Here is a 23,282-nt window from a genome sequence, read left to right as displayed (position 1 = left end):
TGGTAATAACTTAGATGTATTTAAAATATTAGCCGTGGTCATTTTTAAATGTCGTTTAGTTTTCCTGCATTTTAAATGGTCAGGTCATATGATTTTGTTTAGTATATAAAAACTGACACACAACTGGTTTCCTAATTTGGTGGGTATTTAGTTGACACAACCCTGATGCTGTAATGGATTCATTTGACCCTTCCATTTATTACGTCAGTTATATATTCTGCATTATGTTCTCCTTTGCCTTTGTAAAATATTTAGACATTTCATAGCCTAAGTAAAACATTGCTCTTAAAAATGATAGGAAACGTGACAACAACAACAATTATATCTTACATTCCAGGTTTTTTAATTTGGAATTTTTTAAATTTTCCTCCATACTGCTGAAATGCTGGATAGCTACTTCATACCTATATGATTTTTATTTTTTTTATTTTTTTGGTCTTCCCCAAAGGAGATGATAGAAAGTGACATTACATCCATGATGTCAGGAATCATTAGAAATTCAGGGCAAAATCATCACCCCTCGCCGCAGGAATACAGGTGAGGAATTTATCCGTTTGTAAAGAGGTGTTGCATCCTCATGGCCCATTAGATGACTTTAACAGTTGTGTATGTTTCTAAATAAAATCAAATATTCCAGAAATCCTCTTTAATGAAGAAGCTAATTACATTTAGCTCTTGTCCTTAAAAGGATTTTTCTCTTTGGTGACTGCTTGTAGCATACTATGTGCTCAGAAACATCCTGGCTTAAAATGTTTTGATAGTAAATCATAGTCAGTGCAAATATGTTCAAAGCCTGGTGTGAACTTCTGGCATAGTCTGTGCTCTACGTGATTTGCCAGACTATGATACTAGCCTCCTGTCATGTAGCATTTTGAATTGATAGGAAAAACAGGAGTCATGTTCAACTAGCAATTGGGAAGGTCCTAATTAAAATAAATATTTACTTTAGTTCCCAAATGCATTCATATGCCAAACTACTTATAATATGAACAGGAACAAACTTGGGTTTGCTGACAACCTTTAGCAAGTAGGCATTTATTTACCTATACCAACACTTACCCATTTACATTTTAAAAAAAAATCTTTTTTTCTGAGAAGTCATGGGACAGTTACGCATGAATTACAGTGCTTTGGGTTAATTCAGCTACATCTTATCACATGAGGTGATGTTTTATGAAACACATTGTAGCATGTGAATCAGTGCAGCAAAGTGAAGAGGGCTTTTTTTGGTTTGTTTTTAAATGCTGAGTGGGTGACTCTAACAGCCAGTGGGTGTTTTCAACATTTCCTTGGGTAAAAGTGGGCAGCCGTATGTGTTCTCCTTCTTCTTCTAGCCTCTCTCTATTCAAAATGCAAACATTGCCAGGCAGCTTCTTTCAGCGCAACAAGTGATTTGTTATACTGGGTGAAGCCACTATGGAGAAAGGTTTGTGAAACCCTGTTTTGCTGTTTATTAAAGCACTGTTTGCTCTAGGCATTTTGTTGGTTTTGTAAATATTGGTAAAGAAATGTCTGTTGTTTAGGAAGGGTGTGGGTGACCTGTGGATGCTCAATTGTAAATCAGTATTAACTCTCTGAAGCATATAGCACTGAAACAAAAACCATTCATATAGAGGAGATTCTTTAATTCATAGTAGCAAAAAAAAAAAAACCCCCCAAAAAACCCCAAGCATTTTGCAGGATATAACTTATTTTACTTTTAGGACACACAGCCAGAGTATCTTAGTTTACTTGTTTCAGAGTAGCAGCCATGTTAGTCTGTATCCGCAAAAAGAACAGGAGTACTTGTGGCACCTTAGAGACTAACAAATTTATCTGAGCATAAGCTTTTGTGAGCTACAGCTCACTTCATCGGAGCATGCCACACAGTACTCCTTTTCTTTTCGTTTACGTGGAGATCAAGCAGGTTTTAAAACTGCTTTTAGTTATGTATCCTATAGTCTTAAAGCTAATAGCTCCTACATCACTAAAGTTGTTTTTAACTAGTTTGAGATTTTTTTAAAAAGTCTTTTCTGAGTTATGTGACCTCATTTACAAGTAGTAACTTCTGATAAAAATGCATCGGATCTGAACTACACTGCAAATATGGAACAGTATTTGTCCTACTTCATGAGAAAACACTTTGGATTATGTAAAAGAAAATCTTTTAGACGGAATGATTTTAAGAAAAGAATAGACCTGTCAAATTCTATCAGCTCTGTTTACTCTCCTGCTGTCACCACAGTCCAAGACTGGAACCCACAGTCCTGAGTTCTCCATGGGGGAGCAGAAGGGCTCCGCAGAGTAGGAAATGGCCTCCAATTAGTGAATGGGAGGCTGGGACTGTGCTGAGAAGACCCTTCTGTCTCACTTAGAATCTTTCAACTGGACAGTTACACTTAGAGGAGACCAGGCTTTCCAGGAAGGGTAAAGAAGGGAACAGACAGAGGGAGAGAGACAGGAATGAAAGGCAGCAACTACAAATAATTTGTACATGTGGTTTATAGAGAAACTGTGCCCATGCGGTTTAAAGGTCAGATTTGAAACATTACAAGGTCTCCCTTGTTTTAAAAAAATCACTTTGGCGGATCTTGAGAGCTTCCAGACCAAGAGCATATTTAAATGAGAGAGAGTGGATGGAGTGGAGATATGGACTGTATTACTCAGTAAAGTCCAGACACAGACAGACTTGTATGATGGTTTCAGATACACATTTTTGCACAGATTCAACAGTGCAACATAAAACACCATCCTTGCTAAGTGCCATCGTCTACACCCTCAACTCCTCCCTCCTATGGGATGTAGGTACCTGCCTACTTTGCATAAAAGGATGCATTTCCAACTCCTCCATAGAAAACATTCTCTCTCACCCTTCGAGGTTACCACCTTAAGGGTAGCAGGGACACACACTTCTATTGACTGCAGCCAATACTTTAGGGAATGATAAAGCTGTAGAAGAGCTTGCTGGGATTGGCATACCCTGAACATGTTGCTCTTACTAATTCGTTTTTAAGATTAAACTGATTTTAGTGTAAATATTTTATTTTTCAAAACTGAAACAACAGGTGACAAGTTTATAATGCAATAGAGTATCTGTGGGTGTTCCAGTAGTGAGCTAAGCAAATTATAGGTTCTGAGTCAAAGCCTATTAAAGCAATGGAAAGACTCCCCTTGATGTCAGCGGGCTGTGGAGCAGGCCCTTGAGGGGCAAAGTTATTCAGCTTACAAATGCTGTGGTCTCTACGAATATTCTTTTTGGTAGAATTTTACAAGTAAAACAGAATGGCAACTTTGGAACCATTAAGGGCCATTGGGCCAAATATTCATGCACTAAAGCAACTTTACACAACAGAGATTTTAAAAGTTCCTAAATATGTACTGATCCCAAACACAGGAGTGGCTATTTATTTGCTAAACAGTGCTCTAGTTCCAAATCAGCATGTGGGTGAAACTGTGCATTTTTCCCAAAAATCAATTGATTGTCGATTCAGTAGACCCACTTGGGGGGAGGTATGGGGAAATATGGTTATCAAATAACATAAGGGACACGTCTCAAAATACATACTAAACTATTCTAACTTTTATAACAGTTTAAATCTAGACTGACTTGACCACAGAACTAACTGGCCCCAGAGCACGCCAGAGTCTTATATAATGGGTCTGATTCTGCACTGCAGTCTGTTTGCGTTTAGAGTATCAGGCAAAACTCCCAGTGTTGTCTCTGGAAGTTTCCTCAGAAATGACTGTGGCACTGGTCCAACTACTGTAATCCAGGTTTTAACACCTCCTAATGAAGGTCTGAATTGATTTTAACTGGCATTTCAAAAAGCCATACACATTTTCACAGAGCAAGTACGTATTTGTTAAGGGTGGGACATTAACAAAAGTCAAAACATTCACTGTTAAGAAATATTCAACATTTTTGCTCACGTTTGACTCTCTTTGTTTTTAGAATATAGCAGCAGCATACTGGTTTTGGCCAATCGCTAACCTACTTCTGGGCTACATATGTTACAGGGTGAGAACAGTGACATGCCTAAAATGCTATGTTTGGACCACATGCCTCTAGAATAAGAAGGGAATGCAAGAGTAATTCATCTGGCCTAATCAGCATTTATGCAAATACAAGTTTAACAGAGTCAAAGAAACATACTTGTGTACTGGTATAGCAAGGAATACTTTTAAAAGCGTCACTAACTAAAATGAAATGTCACTTAAGGAATCACATTACAAATAGTAAATAGAGCTGGTTAGGTAAATTAACTATTGTCTGGAGCTTATCACTTTGTGTAAAGGTTGTTGGACTTTCAGTGTAGTGTAGTATAACAGCATCCTCATTTTCCCCTATTTCTGATTTATTTGAGCAGCCTTGTACAATATTTTTGAAGGACTTGCAATGTGAGTATAAAGTCACTATTCATATTAGGTTAGAATAACGGTTTAAATAGGTAGCTCTTAGCCAAAAGATGTTTAAATAGTCACAAAGCACTGACTGTATGAGTAGAAAATATCTACTTTACTTGCGTCATATACTGGGTGAAGCGCATCCTCAAATAAATAAATAAACCTTTAGTGTTTCAGGAATATAAATACACAAAATTATCACAGGAGCATTAACTCATTAGATATCCTGGCTAAATTCTAACGGATGTAATTACATTCTTCCAACATAAACTCCCCCCACAGATTCATCTGGTTAAGATATACCTCAGTTCCTGTCCTAAATGGTTATGTAGTATGACTTGTTCCAATAGGCCCTGATTCAGCAAGAGATTTAGGCATGTTTGTAGTCCTATTGAAACCAATGAGATGGAGAGTTATGCACATGCTTAAATAACCTGCTGAGTTAGACCCATAAACAGCTGTTATGTTCCACTCCAGAGATCGCTGCACTTCAGTGGTGGAAAAAGGGCCTTGTCTACCGCTTGTATATCAGTTTGTTTGTAAAATGTTTTGTGACAGGATGTGCTTGTAAGATACGACTACTGTATGTCGGGAAGTCAGGCTACAACATGAGCAAACCAAGTTTGGAATTTGGATCTGTGAGGAGCAATCTATGATTTAAATATTTTCTATATTCATCATTGGGGACAATCACGATCAGGGAGTTTGGGTTAAAATAGAACTTGCTGCAGCTAAAAGGTTACAAATACATAATTAATACAACAGTAATTGTTCCTGAAGAGAATTGCAGCGTCCATTCCCTTGACACCGTGACGTGGCTGAGGGATTTTATCACCTTAGTTGCTTTAAGAGAGAAAGTTCCTAAAAACGAGTCAAACTCAGGGTGCTGAGAATTGATTTAAATGGATTAGCTCAACTGTTGCCCATGCAGTTCCTGAAATTTAATAATCAATGTAAAATAAAAAATGATGGCCCTTGCTTCTCAAATTATTTTGCATTTACAATATTCTTACTTCTAGCTCTGCCAGTCTATGGGCCCCATCCTGCCAAGTTCCAAGACCCCTCCCTCAGTGTTCAATGAAATCAGTATAGAGGACCCTGAACCCCTCACCGGAGGGGCTTGGCACCTAGTTCAAGACCTGGGGCAGAAAATGAATTTGGTTGAGTGTTCAGTTACCACAAGAAGTTTCAAATACTTGTGGTACAGAACACTTCTCCTTTTATCTATAAAGCTCTCCCACATCCCCAGTGAGCTAGAATGCTTGGATCTCTGAAGCAGTGGGTAATACTCCTGACTTAGGCCTGGTCTACGCTAAAACGTTAGGTCGACCCAGCTATATCTCTCAGGGGTGTGAAAAATCCACAGCCCGGAGCGGCATAGTTAAGCCGACCTCACCTCCGGTGGGGAGACCACGAGTCAATGGAAGAGTTCTTCTGTCAACCAAACTACTGCCTTATGGGGAGGTAGATTACCTAGGCAGACAGGAAAACCCCTCCCATCAGCATAGATTGTATCTAAGGTGCAGCGTTTCAAGGGTACACAAACCCATGGTCATTTACACCTGTGCAGCGTGAATGTAGCATTCTACACTCAGTTGGCACTGGAGTAGATACTGGTACAAGATGCAAGGCAAAGGGAAATCAATTCATTGTTGGTAATCAGGAGATCAAACTAGGGACATCTAATGAAAGCGAGCAAAATAGCTCTAGCTCACAGCCAGCTGCTTTTACCAGTTTATACAGCACCATGTACGTAGGGCCAGACTTTGTCTCCCTTCTTTACTCCAAGTAGAAGCCAGGTTTGCTTCCATGGAACAACTTGCAGAGTCAGGTGCTATGCAACATGAGTCAGTTTGGCAGAGTTGTGTCCACAGCAGGGAAAGACTGTTGTGTAGAGCACAGCAGGGAGTCAGCAGCTACAGATTCACTTCCCAGCTCTGCGATTGACTTCCTGTGAGACTTGGGCAATCATGCAGTTCCCCCCACCCCCACCCTCCTCTCTGATATTGATCTGCTGCCACCGGGCGCTGTGAAACTTAACTGAAATGTAGAAACCATTCTGATAGCCGTTAAGGTACCATCTACCAGAGGCTAAGCATCTTTGCTCGAGAGGTCTTTGAAGAGTTTTGTCCTTTTATCTTGACTACTATAAGAAAAAGGAAAAGTGAAACAGCAACACTGCACACAGTGATCAGGTTTTTGTTTTTTTTCCAAAGCCCTGTTTTTTTTAATGCCGGGCAGGGGTAGTCAATTATTTTTTGTCAAGGTCCAAATTTCTTGGTTAAGGTCCAGACTGCAGAGAAAATAACAAAACAACAACAAGTAGTAAATAAAAAGATTTCAGGGTCCGTTCAAAAGCATCTGGCAGTCGGATTTGGCCCACGGTCTGCCTATAGATTACCCCTGACGCCGGGGTTTCTAAACTGTGGTTGACGGAGCACTTGGTGGTGGTCCAGGGAGAGCTGTCTGGTCTCTAGGGCTACCTGAGGTTATTTCCAGGGGACCCAGAAATGAGAAAAGGTGCTGGGAACAAGAAGCAGCAAGCCCGCCTCATTGCCTGTATGTAGGGGACACTGAGTCCCTGTAAGAGACAGAGGGGAAGCTGGATTTGTTGGCAGAGACCCAAGCCAGCCATTAGCAGGAGAGGAACTTCCAAAGGAACTGTGGAGACAGAGAGAGGTGCTTGTGCTACATGGGAGATGGGAATCAAGTGGCAAGGAAGCATTTGCAGGGGCAAAGGAGGAAAAGGGGAAAGAAGAACAGAACCAATAAAGTGAGGGGCAAAAATAGACAGTGTGACTAATTCACTCCATTTTTAAATGACAGAACATTTCCTGCATTGGAGACAGCTAAAAATATGTAAGCAATTGGTGCAACTGCCTAAGGGATGTTTGCAATCACAAACGAGAAGGGAAGTTCTCTTTGTCACCACAGTGTGAGTGGAGGTTTCCATGAGAGCCTCTATGATACTGCCACCCACACTGACAAAATGTTTGAGAACGGCTGCCTAAGAATTTACCACTTTCCTAGACCATCCCTAACCTTCAAATCTGAGGCTAACCTTAATATCCTCAGCCTGAGCAGTTTGCTTACAAGCCAGGCTGCCTTTATAGAGCGTTAGGGCAGTACAGACAAAAAAGAACACCCATAAAGTCTCCAGGAGAGAGCACAGCGTGCTCCCTCGGCAACAGCCGCCATCTTGAACAGAAACTGCTTTCCAAAAATGGAGGGCTTCTCAGCAAGCAAGCAGACAGACTCCTTAGACATTTTCAGTAAGTATGTGTTAGATAGACTCCATCGGTATTTAAATTAATCTGAGCCACACATACCTGGGGCTGTACAAACACACAGGAAGACATGAGCCCTGCCTCCAAGCGTTTACCATTAATTTAAGACAAAAAAGAGAAGAAGGATACAATGGAGATCTACAAAACAGATAGTTTTGTATGCGAGTTATATCTATGTAGTTGTACATTGGGGGGTGGGGAGGGGATTACACAGGTGGAAGAAGGTTGAACTCCATGAGTAGATAAATTGCCAGCTAGCTACTACTATGCATGGTTTAACTAAAGCAGATGGTTTGATTTGCATTTTTTCCCCTAAGAGTCAAAGACACACCCAGAACCCATCTACCGTTAGAAGAGTTGAATTTATATTGCCTAGTATATTTGTACATTTACAAAACCCAGCCATGGGACAGCTCTCCCTGTGTAAATCTTTGTAAAAGATCTGAGCTCTCATTGCCTGGATTGGGTTACTGTGAAATGGGAAGTATAGAAGTGACTTGAAGTCACCACTGCTGAAATTTATGTTTGTTTTGAAGACAACTCAAAGAATAATCCCTTTATGCCACATGCATTTTTGGTAACCTGCTTAGATTCTACAATTTTACTACAAACTATTAACATTTGTTAGAGTACTTGTCAGTCTATTTTAAAAAATAGTTGTAAGAGAATACATCAGAGCTGTTTAATTGAACAAAACAAAGGTCTGTTTTGTTTTGATGGGAAGTACAAAGTCAAATGCAGACTAGAAGCCTATGCTAGGATGGAGGGGGCTAAAATTTGTTTTACAAATGGATCGGGGCACTCTATTTCACTGTACCCTTGTATCTGGTTTAAAATGGGGCATAGTGACTGATATATTATCTTTAAAATATGGCCTCTATGCCCCTCCCTGTCTCTGTTAGAAGAGGTCCATGCTTATGTCCAGTACACTGTCTGCACGCTGTTCTGCGATGTTGTGGAATAAGGATGCTGTGTAAAAGGAAAGATGTGCTTCAGGTTATACTAGGAAGTAGGAGAATCTTGAGCTTCCTACTGTTCAGACAGCACCCTATTCAGGCTGTTTGCAGTTAAGGTTTCTGACAACATCTAACCACACAAAGTGGATTACTAATCATTTAGGCTTCTAGAAAGAGCTGGATGGATCCACTTAACATTAAGATAAAGCAAAGGAATTCATCAGTTTTCCAAATAGATAAACGTAGAAAGGTTATTGTGCAAATATGGCTTCTGTGGTCCTCCTATTTGGAGCTGTTTAGCCTATGCTGTGGAGTGGAGAGAGGGCATGTGGCAGATTCATTTCCTGACAGGAGGCGTGTGCAGTGGGTTTTGACCCTCACCGCCCATCTGACCCCATTATTTGTTGAAGGAGCTGACTTGTTTGGAAGGACTGGCAGGGACCAGGGTGCCAGATGGCATGTGTGTGTCTGTGTGTGTGTTGTGTGTTGGCTGTCATTCAGCCAGATTAATGTGAAGTTTGTAAAAAGGAGGAGGGAAAAAAACAATTAAGCAAGAATGCCAAAAACAATGGAGGCCACGTGCCACTGGGCAACAGTCGTTTGCAACACAATGGGTTATCGGCTTACAATGAACGGGTCCAACTGTTGCAAACGACATGAGCCTGCCCAGTTTTCAAATCATTTAATGCTCTTGTTTACTTACAACCCAGCCAATCGCTAAGTAGGGAGAGTGGTCACCTGATGTTCTTTTTATGCATTTAAGTCCCAGGCCTCACAAAATAACTGAACAGTGGTAACCATGGCAATGCTAATTATTGCACTATAACTACAGTAGGAGAAAGAAACCAGGGTAGCCTCGGAGGAGGATTTGAAGACGTTTTTGGCCAGGATTTGAGCTTTGGCTTCTGCTTGTTTTGTATTTTAAAATCTTTGTGCAAACAAATAAAGTTCTGCCTTAGAGATCTACTGGGTAGTGGAGTTTGGGGAACTTTTGAACTACTGAAAATCTTGACTAGAAAAAGCTAAAATCTCAATAGCCTTTTGGGCTGCAACACACTGCTGTTTTTGCATTTTATGTTAAGCTGATTTAGACTTATGTAAAACGTACAAGATGCTTCAGCAGAAATATGATGTATTGACTGCCTCTGTCTCACCATTTGACAATGGACACACATTAGTGCTGTGCACCTGGCTTTTTAAAAGGTCACTAGTTGACCGGAGAACATTTTCAGTTAGGGTGTTTTAAAAAGAGAATCTACAGACTCAGGCTAACCTGTGTCCTTCCAAAATAGAAACGTTTTCAACGGCTGATCTGTGCAGTCCGTACTCAGGGCTATGTAGAGATATCCCCCTTCCTTACGTGAAGTGGTGCCCGACTTTCTCAGCACAATTCAACATGAGTAACTCTCACACCCACTTGTAATCGTTGTAACTCACTGACTTCAGTGGCAGCTTTGAATTGAGTAAGAACGTTTGCAGTTTGGCCCTCCATATAAATGTGTTTGTTTTTGCTTTTTATGCAGTGATTTCTTTATCAGAAGTAATACAAAGTTGATCATCTCTTTCTAAGAGCACAGCCTGTGCAAGCAGGGCAAAATGTGCCGATTTCTAAATGAAACTTTTCACCAAGAGAAGTCTGGCCCGGTTTTCCATTGGCTTTATCAATTAAGATAGTCTGCATTTATGGTCATAAACTCTTACAATCTGAAGATTTAGCACATCGGAGGTGGTTTTAAAAAATTAAGTTGGGTATAATTCCATTCGATCTCACCAAGGACCGAATGGAGGAGATCTGCAGTTCATCCCACAATCTACAGATTTTGCTTTATAGTGAAGATTGCAATATGCTGGTTTCTGAAGCCCTCCTAGCTTCTATTTAAGGAAGGGTTAGATCTGAATTTTTGTTATAACCTGAATCCAGTTTCCCTTCCTGGTTCTCATACACTAGCACAGTGCTGCACTGTTTGGTTTTCAGATGCTGCAGAGGAATGTGGATTTGGAATTAAAATAAAGATCATGGAAACAGTTCCATAAAAAAAAACTTGTTTTTACAAAATCTTATTCTCAGCTGAAGTTGCCCTAGCAGTGTCCATCTGGAAATGGACAGAGACCCTTTAAAGATCTTGTGTTAACAGATTTTTTTTTTAAGTTTCTCAGAGTGGTTAAAAGAAAAGGAGTACTTGTGGCACCTTAGAGACTAACCAATTTATTTGAGCATGAGCTTTCGTGAGCTACAGCTCACTTCATCAGATGCATACCGTGGAAACTGCAGCAGACTTTATATACACACAGAGATCAAGTCTGCTGCAGTTTCCACGGTATGCACCCGATGAAGTGAGCTGTAGCTCACGAAAGCTCATGCTCAAATAACTTGGTTAGTCTCTAAGGTGCCACAAGTCCTCCTTTTCTTTTTGCGAATACAGACTAACACGGCTGTAACTCTGAAACCTGTCAGAGTGGTTAGAACATTAATAATCTACTGCTTCAAAGGCCCCCCCGCACCGTTTTAAAGTAATTTTTGAGATAAGTACAAAACAGTCACTCCTGTTCAGTACTTAGGTACCAATTCTAAAAAGCCTTAAGCAAACACTGGGCACAGGAATAGTCCCACTGCAGTCAATTTTCCATTACCAGTGTTCTGTGTGGGTTATTTTAAATTCAAGTATTTTTCTTTTAGCATGCCAAACTGGACCTTTGCCCGAGGCAACAAGTGCTCCTAGTGCACACCTGTTTGGTGCGATAACTGAATGTTTACAGCACGGGCTGCACGTTGAGAGCCACTTCAACCTCTGAAAAGCCGCATTTCAGATGGAAACGCCAGCAGCACTTGGAGTACAGCACCGCTGTGCTAATGCCCTTCTCTCTCTCTCATACTTCTCATAATGTTCAGCTGACCACGATGCAGGGAGATCTCGACAGAACAGTCTCCTAAATTGGTCCTGGTTCAAAACAGAAACACTTCAATGCCTGCTAAATAAAATGTTACCTCTCTTACAAAGGAACACACGGAGGCATTATGAATGGGAGATGGGCCTGAACAAAAAATTCACATCTTGAGCTTTGGATCCACATCCCAACTTTCATGCATCCGATGAAGTGAGCTGTAGCTCAGGAAAGCTTATGCTCAAATAAATTTGTTAGTCTCTAAGGTGCCACAAGTCCTCCTTTTCTTTTTGCAAATACAGACTAACATGGCTGCTACTCTGAAACATCCCAACTTTGTAACTCGGACCCACGTCTACTGTTAACTTGCATTAGGCTGGGCCGCCCAGACATCCGTCTTACCCACAGACAATCTAGCAGAATCTTTGTGCTCTTTGGTAACCTCCCACCTTGTTCCCTGCAGACTCTTGGCTTCCACCCCATCTCAGTTGAGTGAAGATGACCTTCCAAGCGATTTGCAGTCCTTGTCGTGGTTGACCTCTGTTGATGTTCCTCGCTTACAACAGATGGCTAGTGGAAGAATGGACTTCAGCATCAGCTCTCAAGAGTCGATGCTGCAGCAGACAGGTAACTTGCCCTGCTGTTAACTGACAAATAATAATAATAAAGAGAGACAAAACTCCCTGTAACAAGCTTTCTTGTTTGTAACTTTTCACAGTAAGTACATTAGATCTAGCTCTCTACATCCTGTTGCCTTTTGTTACAAGAGATACACCCTATCTTTTTTTATTTATTTTTTTTTAAAGAGGCACTGCGTACTAGGGGTTAGAACAAAGATCAAAGAGTCTGGACTTGACTTTTATGCCCAGCTCAGCCTCCTTGTGTGATCTTGGTGCAAGGACTTCATTCTCAGAACTTTCTCAGTACCTCTGGAAATAGTCATTTATCTCTGTGCCTTTGTTTCAACATCACTAAAATGAGAATAACTTACCAACCCTGCAGCTGTGCGCTTCATACAGCCTCTCAGTTAATGGTCACCAAACTTCTCCTTAGTCTTAACATTACTTCAGCAAACACACTTATTTGTGTTCACTTTATGGAGCAATTTATGCCATTAGACTATACAACCTTTTGGGGCAAGGATTTTAATTTAGCCTTTGTGCTTTTTCATGAATAGGTCCCGTGCCAGGTAATATGCATTCAGCAGGTGCTCCAGGAGCACTGATTCAGGTGCAGGCCAGTCTGCCACAGGGAATTCTGGGACTGAATACTGTTACACCGCATGGAGCAAACGTAAGAGCTGACCTGAGCGGGTTAATTGTCATTGCAATGTTTGCCAAGGAAAGATGTTTGACTATAGGACCAACACTTCTGTCTTTTCATCCCAATAGATGAGCCAGTACACAGTCGGAGGGCAACCATCTCCTAGTTTACAGTCACAGCACTTGCTTTTCCCTGCTCCTCCTTCACAGCAAGTGTTTGCCATAGCACAGAATGTGCAACAGGTACTATTATTTGCCATGCAGCCTGCGTCTCAGAGTAGCTGTACAGATCGGATTTGCAGGCTCTTACACAGACCTACAGATATTCTACACCAAAGTGAACAGCCGAGCTAAAATCAACTTGAATCCCTCTAACCTAATCTCTGTGCATGTGCCTTTGAGAGACAGGTTCTAAAATGCCAATTCTAGGAACCATTCAGGAGGAAAAACACCACTGCCTTCCCTACCACTGGTGATGTGCCATAGAAACTCGGGATTGGGAGTGTTCCCTTTCAAGAACCAGTAATCAGCTGCTTATTCCAACTAAGTTGTCACTACACAATCCCCCCCAAATTGGAAGAAAACATTCTATCCGTGTGTCATTTTACCCACCCTCAGCCGGCTTCTTGATGACTCTGCTCACTGAAACAGCAATGCCCAGGGTCTGGAAGAGTACCCCTCCAGTCCATAGCTGCAGCTTTTGGGGAGAATTCCATCACGGCCCTCTCCCCCCGTGACACTCCGAGAGGCCAAGGACGGAGTGGAAACGGAGACAGAGCTGCTCTCGTTCCATCCCTCTCCTCAGCTCAGGTCTGCTTTGCTGCCAGGAACAGACTGCACCACACAGCCCACATAGTTCTTCTACTGTGGATATTTAAAAAAAACAAAACCCCACTTTAGTCAGTCTCCAGAGCTTCAGGCCAGTATTTTACCAATGCCAGATTGCTCAAAAATGTGATGGGCCTGAGATGGGTAGGGACAGCCTGGGATGGAGCTGTGACAATGTCACAAATTACAAACAAATTATTTGATAATAGCATTCAGATGAGCAAGAGCCTTGTGTGCTACTGTATAGTGAACCGGAACTGGGTAGCTTTTGGTATGTTCATTTTAATGATGTCCTGTAATTTGGTGTCTGAATCAATTAGAGTCTAAACGGCATAGGAAGTGCCTCCCCTTGCAAAAAGGGAGGGGGGTTGCACGGTGAGGGGAGGGGAGAGGAGTTTCATTATGAGAAAGAATGGAATTTGCTGTAAACTCTCCATGTCCTTTAGTCCACACTTGGCCTCACCAACTGTGGGATTGGTTAGAATCTCCTGTCTCTTCAGCGCACAGGAGCCTGTTCTGGGAAGTCTTTCTGTTGCACCCGTACTGTCTGGAATGTGATCTTTTCCAGGGAGCTTTCGTGTCTCATCAGTACAAAGCCAGAAATAACACATGGCGTGTGTGTGTGTGTGTGTGGGCGGGCAGAATGGGGAAAGCTGAATCTTCTGACAGTTTTCCCTCTTTCTTCTGAATATAGTGTAACCCAGCTGCAATATACAATGCATCCTATGGACCCCATCCTCAATATTCTCAACCTCGCCTTGCCCCTCACACTGCTCAGGAAGTCCATCCAAAACATTATCCCAAGCCAATCTACTCCTACAGGTGAGTGGAGGACAAGCTGGGATATTGCTCCCAGCCTGCATTTGGCATGGTTATAAATGTATCATACTTGGCACAGCAAAAGCATCCGTTTCCTTTCCTAGCATAAAAGTCATTTACTTTTCCCATGATCTTGACAGAAGCCTTCTCTGGAGAGGCAAATCTGCATCACTCCTCCCACAGCACTGTGCTGTTCTGTCCAGGTTGCTAGCATAGTTAATAATAGTGGAAAGACATTGACAAGCTAATCCCCTTCCAGCAGAACAGAGGTGGTGTAACAGCGCCAAAGAGCTTGGTTCCCAAGATTTCATTATCTTTTTTGGACCCTTAAACACGGAAGCTGGGTAACGTTACTGTAGAGCTGATGAGACCCCAAGTGCAGTGGGAAGTGACTGTTCACACGGGCACGTGTGTCTGGGCAAAGGTGGCTGTCAGGTTGCTAGGTAAAGAGGAGGATATTATGGGCCAGCACAGTCTGAAGAGGGAACTGGCTTTTATCTTCTCTCTCTTTCTTTCAGCTGCTTGATTGCAATGGCATTAAAGAACAGTAAAACGGGCAGCCTCCCAGTGAGCGAGATCTACAGCTTCATGAAGGAGCATTTCCCCTACTTCAAGGTAAGGAATCAATAAGCTTTTATGACTGAAGGGAACAAAACAGGCCTAGCCACTTGCCAGTGCATTCGATCAGTAGCATCTCAAAACACCGTGTACCAAAACCAACCACCCCAGACACCCACGCATCTCCCCTGCCTTTACCCTGACTGCATTTTAATTCTGGAGTCACACTGTGTCTAGGGGAGCAGGCTATTTATGCATAGGCCACTGGGCATAAACAGAGAAAACGGCCTGGGCCACAATATATGGCACCATGACCTCATCCCCCCTAATCCCCTCCTTGGGCTGTCCCCCAAAGCAAGAACACCCCGAGAAAAGGTGGCCTCAAGAAACGCCATCCCTGGTAGCCTTGGAGCCTCGCTCAGATCTTCCTAGGTTTTTACACGGGGCCTATTGCTGTGACATCTAAGGGCTGATATCTCCCCCCTACCCTCAAGCAACTGGTGTCCAGTTCCACAAACTCTGCCTTGGGCAGACCCATACATGTAGCAAGTTCCACAGCCAGTTGTCCACCCCTGAAAATACCCTGCTGCCTCCAGCCTCCACAGAGCACGTCTAGCTGGTCAACAGCACAGCATCAGCTGAGAGCACCTGGCAGAAGGGCAAAGTGCCTAGGGAGAGGGGCTGTCTCAGAGATGAATCAGACCCAAACTGCTTTATTTAGGTTGACACCAATGCCTTGAGCTGTGCTTGGAAGCTAGTGCAGCCCAGAGCCTTGTGACGTACTAAAAACGTGAGCAAAAGGAGGCTGAGTGCGATATGCTGAAAGCTGCTTGCATTGCTACGTGGGTGGGCAGGTTGTTATGATCCACGTGGCCTGTGAGAGTCTCCCATGGAGAATTCACAGTCCATCCACCCGACGGCTCTCCTCACTGCAGCAGCTTATTCGAATAACAACCTTCTGCCCTCCAGACAGCGCCCGATGGTTGGAAGAACTCCGTGCGCCACAACCTCTCCCTGAACAAGTGCTTTGAGAAAGTGGAGAATAAAATGAGCGGCACCTCGCGCAAAGGCTGCCTGTGGGCCCTCAGCCCTGCCAAGATCGACAAGATGGAAGAAGAGATGCAGAAATGGAAGAGGAAGGACTTGGCCGCTATTCACAGGAGCATGGCCAATCCAGGTAGACTGGCATTGGGCTTTGCCCGCTTGCTGTGTAGAAGAGTCACAGTAAACGAGATGGTTTGGCCAGTCGAACATAAATTGTTATACAGAGCAGGGCTTGGGAAAGGAGGGAAAGTGTTTCAGAGGACAGGGTCGCCCTGCGGGGCTCGTTGCGTGTAGACATAAGAACGGCCATATGGTGTCAGACCAAAGGTCCATACAGACCAATATCCTGTCTACCAACAGTGGCCAATGCCAGGTGCCCCAGAGGGAGTGAAACTAACAGGTAATGATCAAGTGATCTCTCTCCTGCCATCCATCTCCACCCCCTGACAAACAGAGGATAGGGACACCATTCCTTACCCATCCTGGCTAATAGCCATTGATGGATTTAACCTCCAGGAATTTATCCAGTTCTCTTTTAAACCCTGTTATAGTCCTAGCCTTCACAACCTCCTCAGGCAAGGAGTTCCACAGGTTGACTGTGTGCTGAGTGAAGAACTTCCTTTTATTTGTTTTAAACCTGCTGCCCATTAATTTCATTTGGTGGCCCCTAGTTCTTATATTATGGGAACAAGTAAATAACTTTTCCTTATTCACTTTCTCCACACCTCTTTAATCTCTCCTCATATGGGACCCGTTCTAAACTAATAATAATTTTAGTTGCCCTTTTCTGAACCTTTTCTAATGCCAGCATATATGTTTTGAGATGAGGAGACCACATATGTCCACAGTATTCAAGATGTGGGCGTACCATGGATTTATATAAGGGCAATAAGATATTCTCCATCATATTCTCTAACCCTTTTTTAATGATTCCTAACATCCCGTTTGCTTTTTTGACTGTCACTGCACACTGCATGGACGTCTTCAGAGAACTATCCACGATGACTCCAAGATCTTTCTCCTGATTAGTTGTAGCTGAATTAGCTCCCATCATACTGTATGTTTTGTTTGGGTTATTTTTTCCATTGTGCATTACTTTACATTTATCTACAATTTCATTTGCCATTTTGTTGCCCAATCACTTAGTTTTGTGAGATCTTTTTGAAGTTCTTCACAGTCTGCTTTGGTCTTAACTATCTTGAGCAGTTTAGTATCATCTGCAAACCTTGCCACCTCACTGTTTACCCCTTTCTCCAGATCATTTATGAATAAGTTGAACAGGACTAGTCCTAGGACTGACCCTTGGGGAACTCCACTAGTTACCCCTCTCCGTTCTAAAAATTTACCATTTATTCCTACCCTTTGTTCCCTGTCTTTTAACCAGTTCTCAATCCATGAAAGGATCTTTCCTCTTATCCCATGACAACTTAATTTATGTAAGAGCCTTTGGTGAGGGACCTTGTCAAAGGCTTTCTGGAAATCTAAGTACCCTATGTCCACTGGATCCCCCTTGTCCACATGTTTTTTGACCCCCTCAAAGAACTCTAATAGATTAGTAAGACATGATCTCCCTTTACAGAAACCATGTTGACTTTTTCACAATTTATGTTCTTCTGTGTGTCTGACCATTTTATTCTTTACTATATTCTCAACTAATTTGCCTGGTACTGACTTTAGACTTACCGGTCTAATCACCTCTAGAGCCCTTCTTAAATATTGGCATTACATTCGCTATCTTCCAGTCATTGGGTACAGTAGCTGATTTAAAGGGTCAGTTACAAACCATAGTTCATAGTTCCGCAATTTCACATTTGAGTTCTTTCAGAACTCTTGGGTGAATGCCATCTGGTCCCGGTGACTTGTTACTGTTAAGTTTCTCAATTAATTCCAAAACCTCCTCTAGTGACACTTCAATCTGTGACAATTCCTCAGATTTGTCACCTACAAAAGACGGCTCTTTTTTAGTTCTTTTACTGTGTTTAAGTTGAGCCTCTATTATTGGTGTCTTTGAAAAGCATCCATGGAGCTTGCAGGGATTTCACTCTAGTCACTGTACCTTTTAATTTCTGTTTAACTAACCTCCTCATTTTTGCATAGTTCCCCTTTCTCAAATTAAATGCCACAGTGTCGGGCTGTTGAGGTGTTCTGCCCACCACAGAAATGTTAAATGTTGTTATATTATGGTCACTATTTCCAAGCGGTCCTGTCATAGTTACCTCTTGGACCAGATCCTGCGCCCCACTCAGGACTGGATCGAGAGTTGCCTCGCCCCTGGGGGGTTCCTGTACCAGCTGCTCCAAGGAGCCGTCATTTAAAGTATCGAGACATTTTGTCTCTGCATCTCGTCCTGAGGTGACATGGACCCAGTCAATATGGGGATAATTGAAATCCCCCACTATTACTGAGTTCTTTATTTTGATAGCCTCTCTCATCTCCCTGAGCATTTCATCGTCACTATCACTGTCCTGGTCAGGTGGTCGATAATAGATCCCTACTGTTATATTCTTATTAGAGCCTGGAATTACTATCCAGAGAGATTCTATGGAACACGTGGATTCATTTAAGATTTTTATTTCATTTGATTCTACATTTTCTTTCACATACAGTGCCGCTCCCCCTCCCCAACCCCCATGACCTGTTCTGGCCTTCCCATAGATTTTGTACCCTGGAATGATTGTGTCCCATTGTTATAGCAATATCCTCCTTTAACACAAGGCACTCTAGTTCACCCATCTTATTATTTAGTCTTCTAGCATTTGTGTACAAGCACTTTAAAAACTTGTCACTGTTTATTTGTCTGCCCTTTTCTGCTGTGTCAGATTCTTTATGTGAATGTTTCTCGTCTGATCTGGCCCATACTTTATCCTCTTTCATCCCCTCCTCCTGACTAAAACCTAGCAAATCTCTCTCAATAGACTCTCCTCTAAGAGAAGTCTCTGGCTGACCCACGTGCGCCTCTGCAGTCATCGGCTCCCTCCTCCCCCCCATCTCTTAGTTTAAAAACTGCTCTGCAACCTTCGTAATGTGAAGTGCCAGCAGCCTGGATCCACTCTGGTTTAGGTGGAGCCCATCCTTCCAGTATAGGCTCCCCCTATCCCCAAAGTTTCCCCAGTTCCTAATAAATCTAAACCCCTCCTCTCGACACCATCGTCTCATCCACGCATTGAGACTCTGAAGAGCCTGCCTACCTGGCCCTGCGTGTCGAACTGGCAGCATTTCTGAGAATGCCACCATGGAGGTCCTGGACTTCAGTCTCTTTCCTAGCAGCCTAAATTTGGCCTCCAGGACGTCTCTCCTACCCTTCCCTAGGTCATTGGTACCTACATGTACCACGACCAGCGGCTCCTCCCCAGCACTACACAATAAGTCTATCTAGATGCCTCGAGAGACAGCTGCCAAGGAAGTTGGTTTGGCTAGCTGAGTGATTAGGGAAGCACCATGCTCTTCTGGCACACTCCAAGAGTGTTTATTATTGGCCTAAAACCAAACAGGTTTCTCAGGAATCATAGAATATCAGGGTTGGAAGGGACCTCAGGAGGTCATCTAGTCCAACCCCCTGCTCAAAGCAGGACTGATTCCCAATTAAATCATCCGAGCCAGGGCTTTGTCAAGCCTGATCTTAAAAACTTCTAAGGAAGGAGATTCTACCACCTTCCTATGTAACACATTCCAGTGTTTCACCACCCTCCTAGTGAAAAAGTTTTTCCTAATATCCAACCTAAATCTCCCCCACTGCAACTTGAGACCATTACTCCTTGTTCTGTCATCTGCTACCACTGAGAACAGTCTAGAGCCATCTTTGGAACCCCCTTTCAGGTAGTTGAAAGCAACGATCAAATCCCCCCTCATTCTTCTCTTCCATAGACTAAACATCCCCAGTTCCCTCAGCCTCTCCTCATAACTCATGTGTTCCAGTCCCCTAATCATTTTTGTTGCCCTCCGCTGGATGAGGCCTCACCAATGTCGAATAGAGGGGAACGATCACGTCCCTCGATCTGCTGGCAATGCCCCTACTTATACATCCCAAAATGCCATTGGCCTTCTTGGCAACAAGGGCACACTGTTGACTCATATCCAGCTTCTTGTCCACTGTCACCCCTAAGTCCTTTTCTGCAGAACTGCTGCCTAGCCATTCGGTCCCTAGTCTGTAGCGGTGCATTGGATTCTTCCATCCTAAGTGCAGGACTCTGCACTTGTCCTTGTTGAACTTCATCAGATTTCTTTTGGCCCAATCCTCCAATTTGTCTAGGTCCCTCTGTATCCTATCCCTACCCTCCAGCGTATTTACCTCTCCTCCCAGTTTAGTGTCATCTGCAAACTTGCTGAGGGTGCAATCCACACCATCCTCCAGATCATTTATGAAGATATTGAACAAAACCGGCCCCAGGACCGACCCTTGGGGCACTCCACTTGATACCAGCTGCCAACTAGACATGCAGCCATTGAATCTAGCACAAAAAGCAGGCCTGGGTTTGCTGGAATAGTGCCTTCCATATGAAATAGTCAGCGTTGGCATCAGAACTGAGTCGCGGCAGCGCAGAAGAGGCAGATAATTTTTTTTAATGTATTTTTTGATTCAGCACTTCATCCAAAGCTTGCTTGGTGTGGTTCCTAAATTCTCCTGCCTCTGATCTTTCCAGCCCTGACCCACCCCGCCAGGCACTGACTTAGGTTCCCACCTACTGCCTCTCCCTGCCCTTCACTGTCTGATCATCACTCCCCTCACCTCTCCTGTGAGTGTCGTCTAGTGATTAATGCTGGGCAATGAAAGCCAGAACTCCTGGCTTTTATATCCAGCTTTGCCACTAACACTGAGAGATTTTGGGCAAACCAGACTTCAGCTCCCTGGGCCTCAGACTACTCATCTGCAAAACGGGTGCGCCACCTCCCACCTAGCAGAGTGGGAGGGAGGCGGAATTCATGCTGTACAATGCTTTGAGATCATCTGGTGAAAGGTGTTAAATTACCAACACCTATACGAAGCCCTGACTCCAGTTTTCTCAAAGTACCCCAGTCAGTTTTATCTTGAGACAGTAACCACGCGTCTTAATTGGGCATGCTGGCTCTTTCAGACTCAGATCAGATCCAAGATGATTTTATCTTCTGTCCCATTTTTGTCTGGTCGATTTATCTGAAGTCTTTGGACATTCTAGACAACTTCCGCTGCCTCTGCTGGTCAGTCCTTTCGCGCGCCGCATTTTAAACACCACATTTCATGCCTGTTCCGCAGAATTATTGAGATTTTTATTCATTCTCCAAGATTTCCCCATTTTTATACAAACGGTGTATTTGTTAAGATCGTATTAGCATGGCCGTGGCTGAAACCAAAGCTGACTTTCCCTGGTAAGTCTGGAACGTGTGATCAGAATGACAGAACATTTTATTTTTGACTGAAGAGTTTAAAAACAAAGTATTATTGAAGCTGTCATGTGGCTGTCCTAAAAAAACATACTTAAGATGTAAAGACAAGTTAAGCGAATCCTGAGTCAGATTAAAATTTCCTAATCTCTATCAACAAGGCGCTCACTGTAGGTCTGCCCCAGGTGGTTTGAAGAGCGTTAGCCTGCCTGCCCTGGTAAATATCATGCCAGGGTTTTCTTGGCCTGATCATAAGACATCAAAGACAAGACCTGTGTATGGAAGGGAGGGAAGAGTGGAGGTGGCAAGAGCTACCTGTCCAGCTCCAGAACTGTATTTCTGCAGTGTGTCTCTATTTACTGCCAAAAAGCAAAGCCTGCATCGCAGACCCTCAGCAGCCTCAGGACCTATTAGCCCTGCTCACACGATGGTAGGCAAGTATGCTCAGTTACTTGTTTTCTATACAGAGGAATTAGATAAACTAATCACCGACAGACCTGAGACCTGCAGGCGGCCTAGTAAGCAGGCAGAATCCGAAGTGTCCACACTGACCCACATGGCAGCAGCCCAAGGCCGAATTTCCATCTCCAAGCTGCAGCCCCAGCCCATGACGCTCTCTCTGCAGTCCATACCACTGCATCACCAGCTCCAGACCCAGGCTCGCATAGCCCCGGACTCACCGGCACCTGCCCAGACGCCTCCTCTCCATACTCTGCCTGACATGAGTCAGAGCCCCCTTCCTCACCATCCAATGCGCCGCGCACCCGCAGACTTCCTGAATGTGACAGCAGATATGAACACTGAAGTGGATGCTCTTGATCCAAGCATCATGGATTTCGCACTACAAGGTAAAGGAGAAGCTGGAGGGGAGGGGAGAGGAGGGGCGGGGTGTGTGTGTGTGAATTTCCGTACATGCTTCAGTGTAATTTAGCCCAGAGGTACAGTGTCCAGTGAAGATCAGGAGTATATGTGGGGGGTTAGCTTAATGGTTCATAAAAAGGCACCGTGGTCATGGCCAAGTCTGAGAACCTGCCTAGAACAGGATCTCCCAAGTGCTAATCCTAGCTCAGACAAGGACTTCCTCTGTGGCCGTGGTCGAGTTGCAGCCTCTGTGCCTCAGTTTCCCCACCTGCTAAAAGGAGAACTTCTCCCCCTGCCAGGGTGGTTGTGAAGATTAGCTAGGTCGTGTCCATGCAGCACGGCAGGAGAGAAGAGTGCTATATAAATAATATGAGTGTGGGTGAAGAATACGTTTTAAGCAGGTGGGGAGGGGCAGGAAAGTTAGCTGTGGACTGGCCAGCTGAACCTATATTACTCCTGCTATTCTGAATGCCTTTGTACCACAAATACCAAAACCCTAGTTGCTCACAAGCGTCATCGTATGACTGAGTAGAAATTAAAATCTTTCAGTTAAGAGAGTTAAACAGTTACTCTTAAGACCATTGTACACCTTGACCCCAGCCCACGGCAGGTCAAAACTGTAAAGGGACTGAATTTATCATCTTTTAAAGGAAATATATGGGAAGAAATGAAAGACGACAGCTTCAATCTAGATACCTTAGGTGCCTTCAGCAACTCCCCTCTCCAGCTCTCAGACTGTGACCTGGGCACGGCTGGCCTCACCCCTGTCTCAAGTGGCAGTGATTATTCCTTCTCAGACTTACAGGTCACAGGCCTCTACACTACTTACGCCACACTGGATAATGTAGCCTCATCACAGTACATGAATGGTCAAGGCAACAAGCCCATTGCTCTGCTTTAAGATTCACACATGCGAGGACCTAAGTAACTTGTCACAGGCCTATTCCCTCTGAGGCCTTGGGATATGATCTGAAAGCTAGAAAGCAGCTCCTTCTGCAGACCCCTGCATCATGCAAGGTATTTACCAGACCTCTCAGTGTGAT

The 23,282-nt window shown here is 43.5% G+C and overlaps 1 protein-coding gene across 1 annotated transcript; it reads left to right on the top strand.

The window, feature by feature from the left end:
- Positions 1-451: 451 nt before the first annotated feature.
- On the top strand, positions 452-23,215 carry FOXN4 (forkhead box N4). Its single transcript, XM_073313690.1, has 9 exons — positions 452-537; positions 11,973-12,136; positions 12,687-12,802; positions 12,901-13,014; positions 14,294-14,421; positions 14,937-15,033; positions 15,946-16,153; positions 21,846-22,226; positions 22,890-23,215. The coding sequence occupies exons 1-9, from the start codon at positions 452-454 to the stop codon at positions 23,138-23,140; spliced, it is 1,545 nt and encodes a 514-aa protein (XP_073169791.1). The 3' UTR covers positions 23,141-23,215.
- Positions 23,216-23,282: the final 67 nt, after the last annotated feature.

Source organism: Lepidochelys kempii, chromosome 15, assembly GCF_965140285.1.
Source record: "Lepidochelys kempii isolate rLepKem1 chromosome 15, rLepKem1.hap1, whole genome shotgun sequence".
Lineage (NCBI taxonomy): Eukaryota > Metazoa > Chordata > Testudines > Cheloniidae > Lepidochelys > Lepidochelys kempii.
This window is presented reverse-complemented; position numbering and strand designations above follow the sequence as displayed.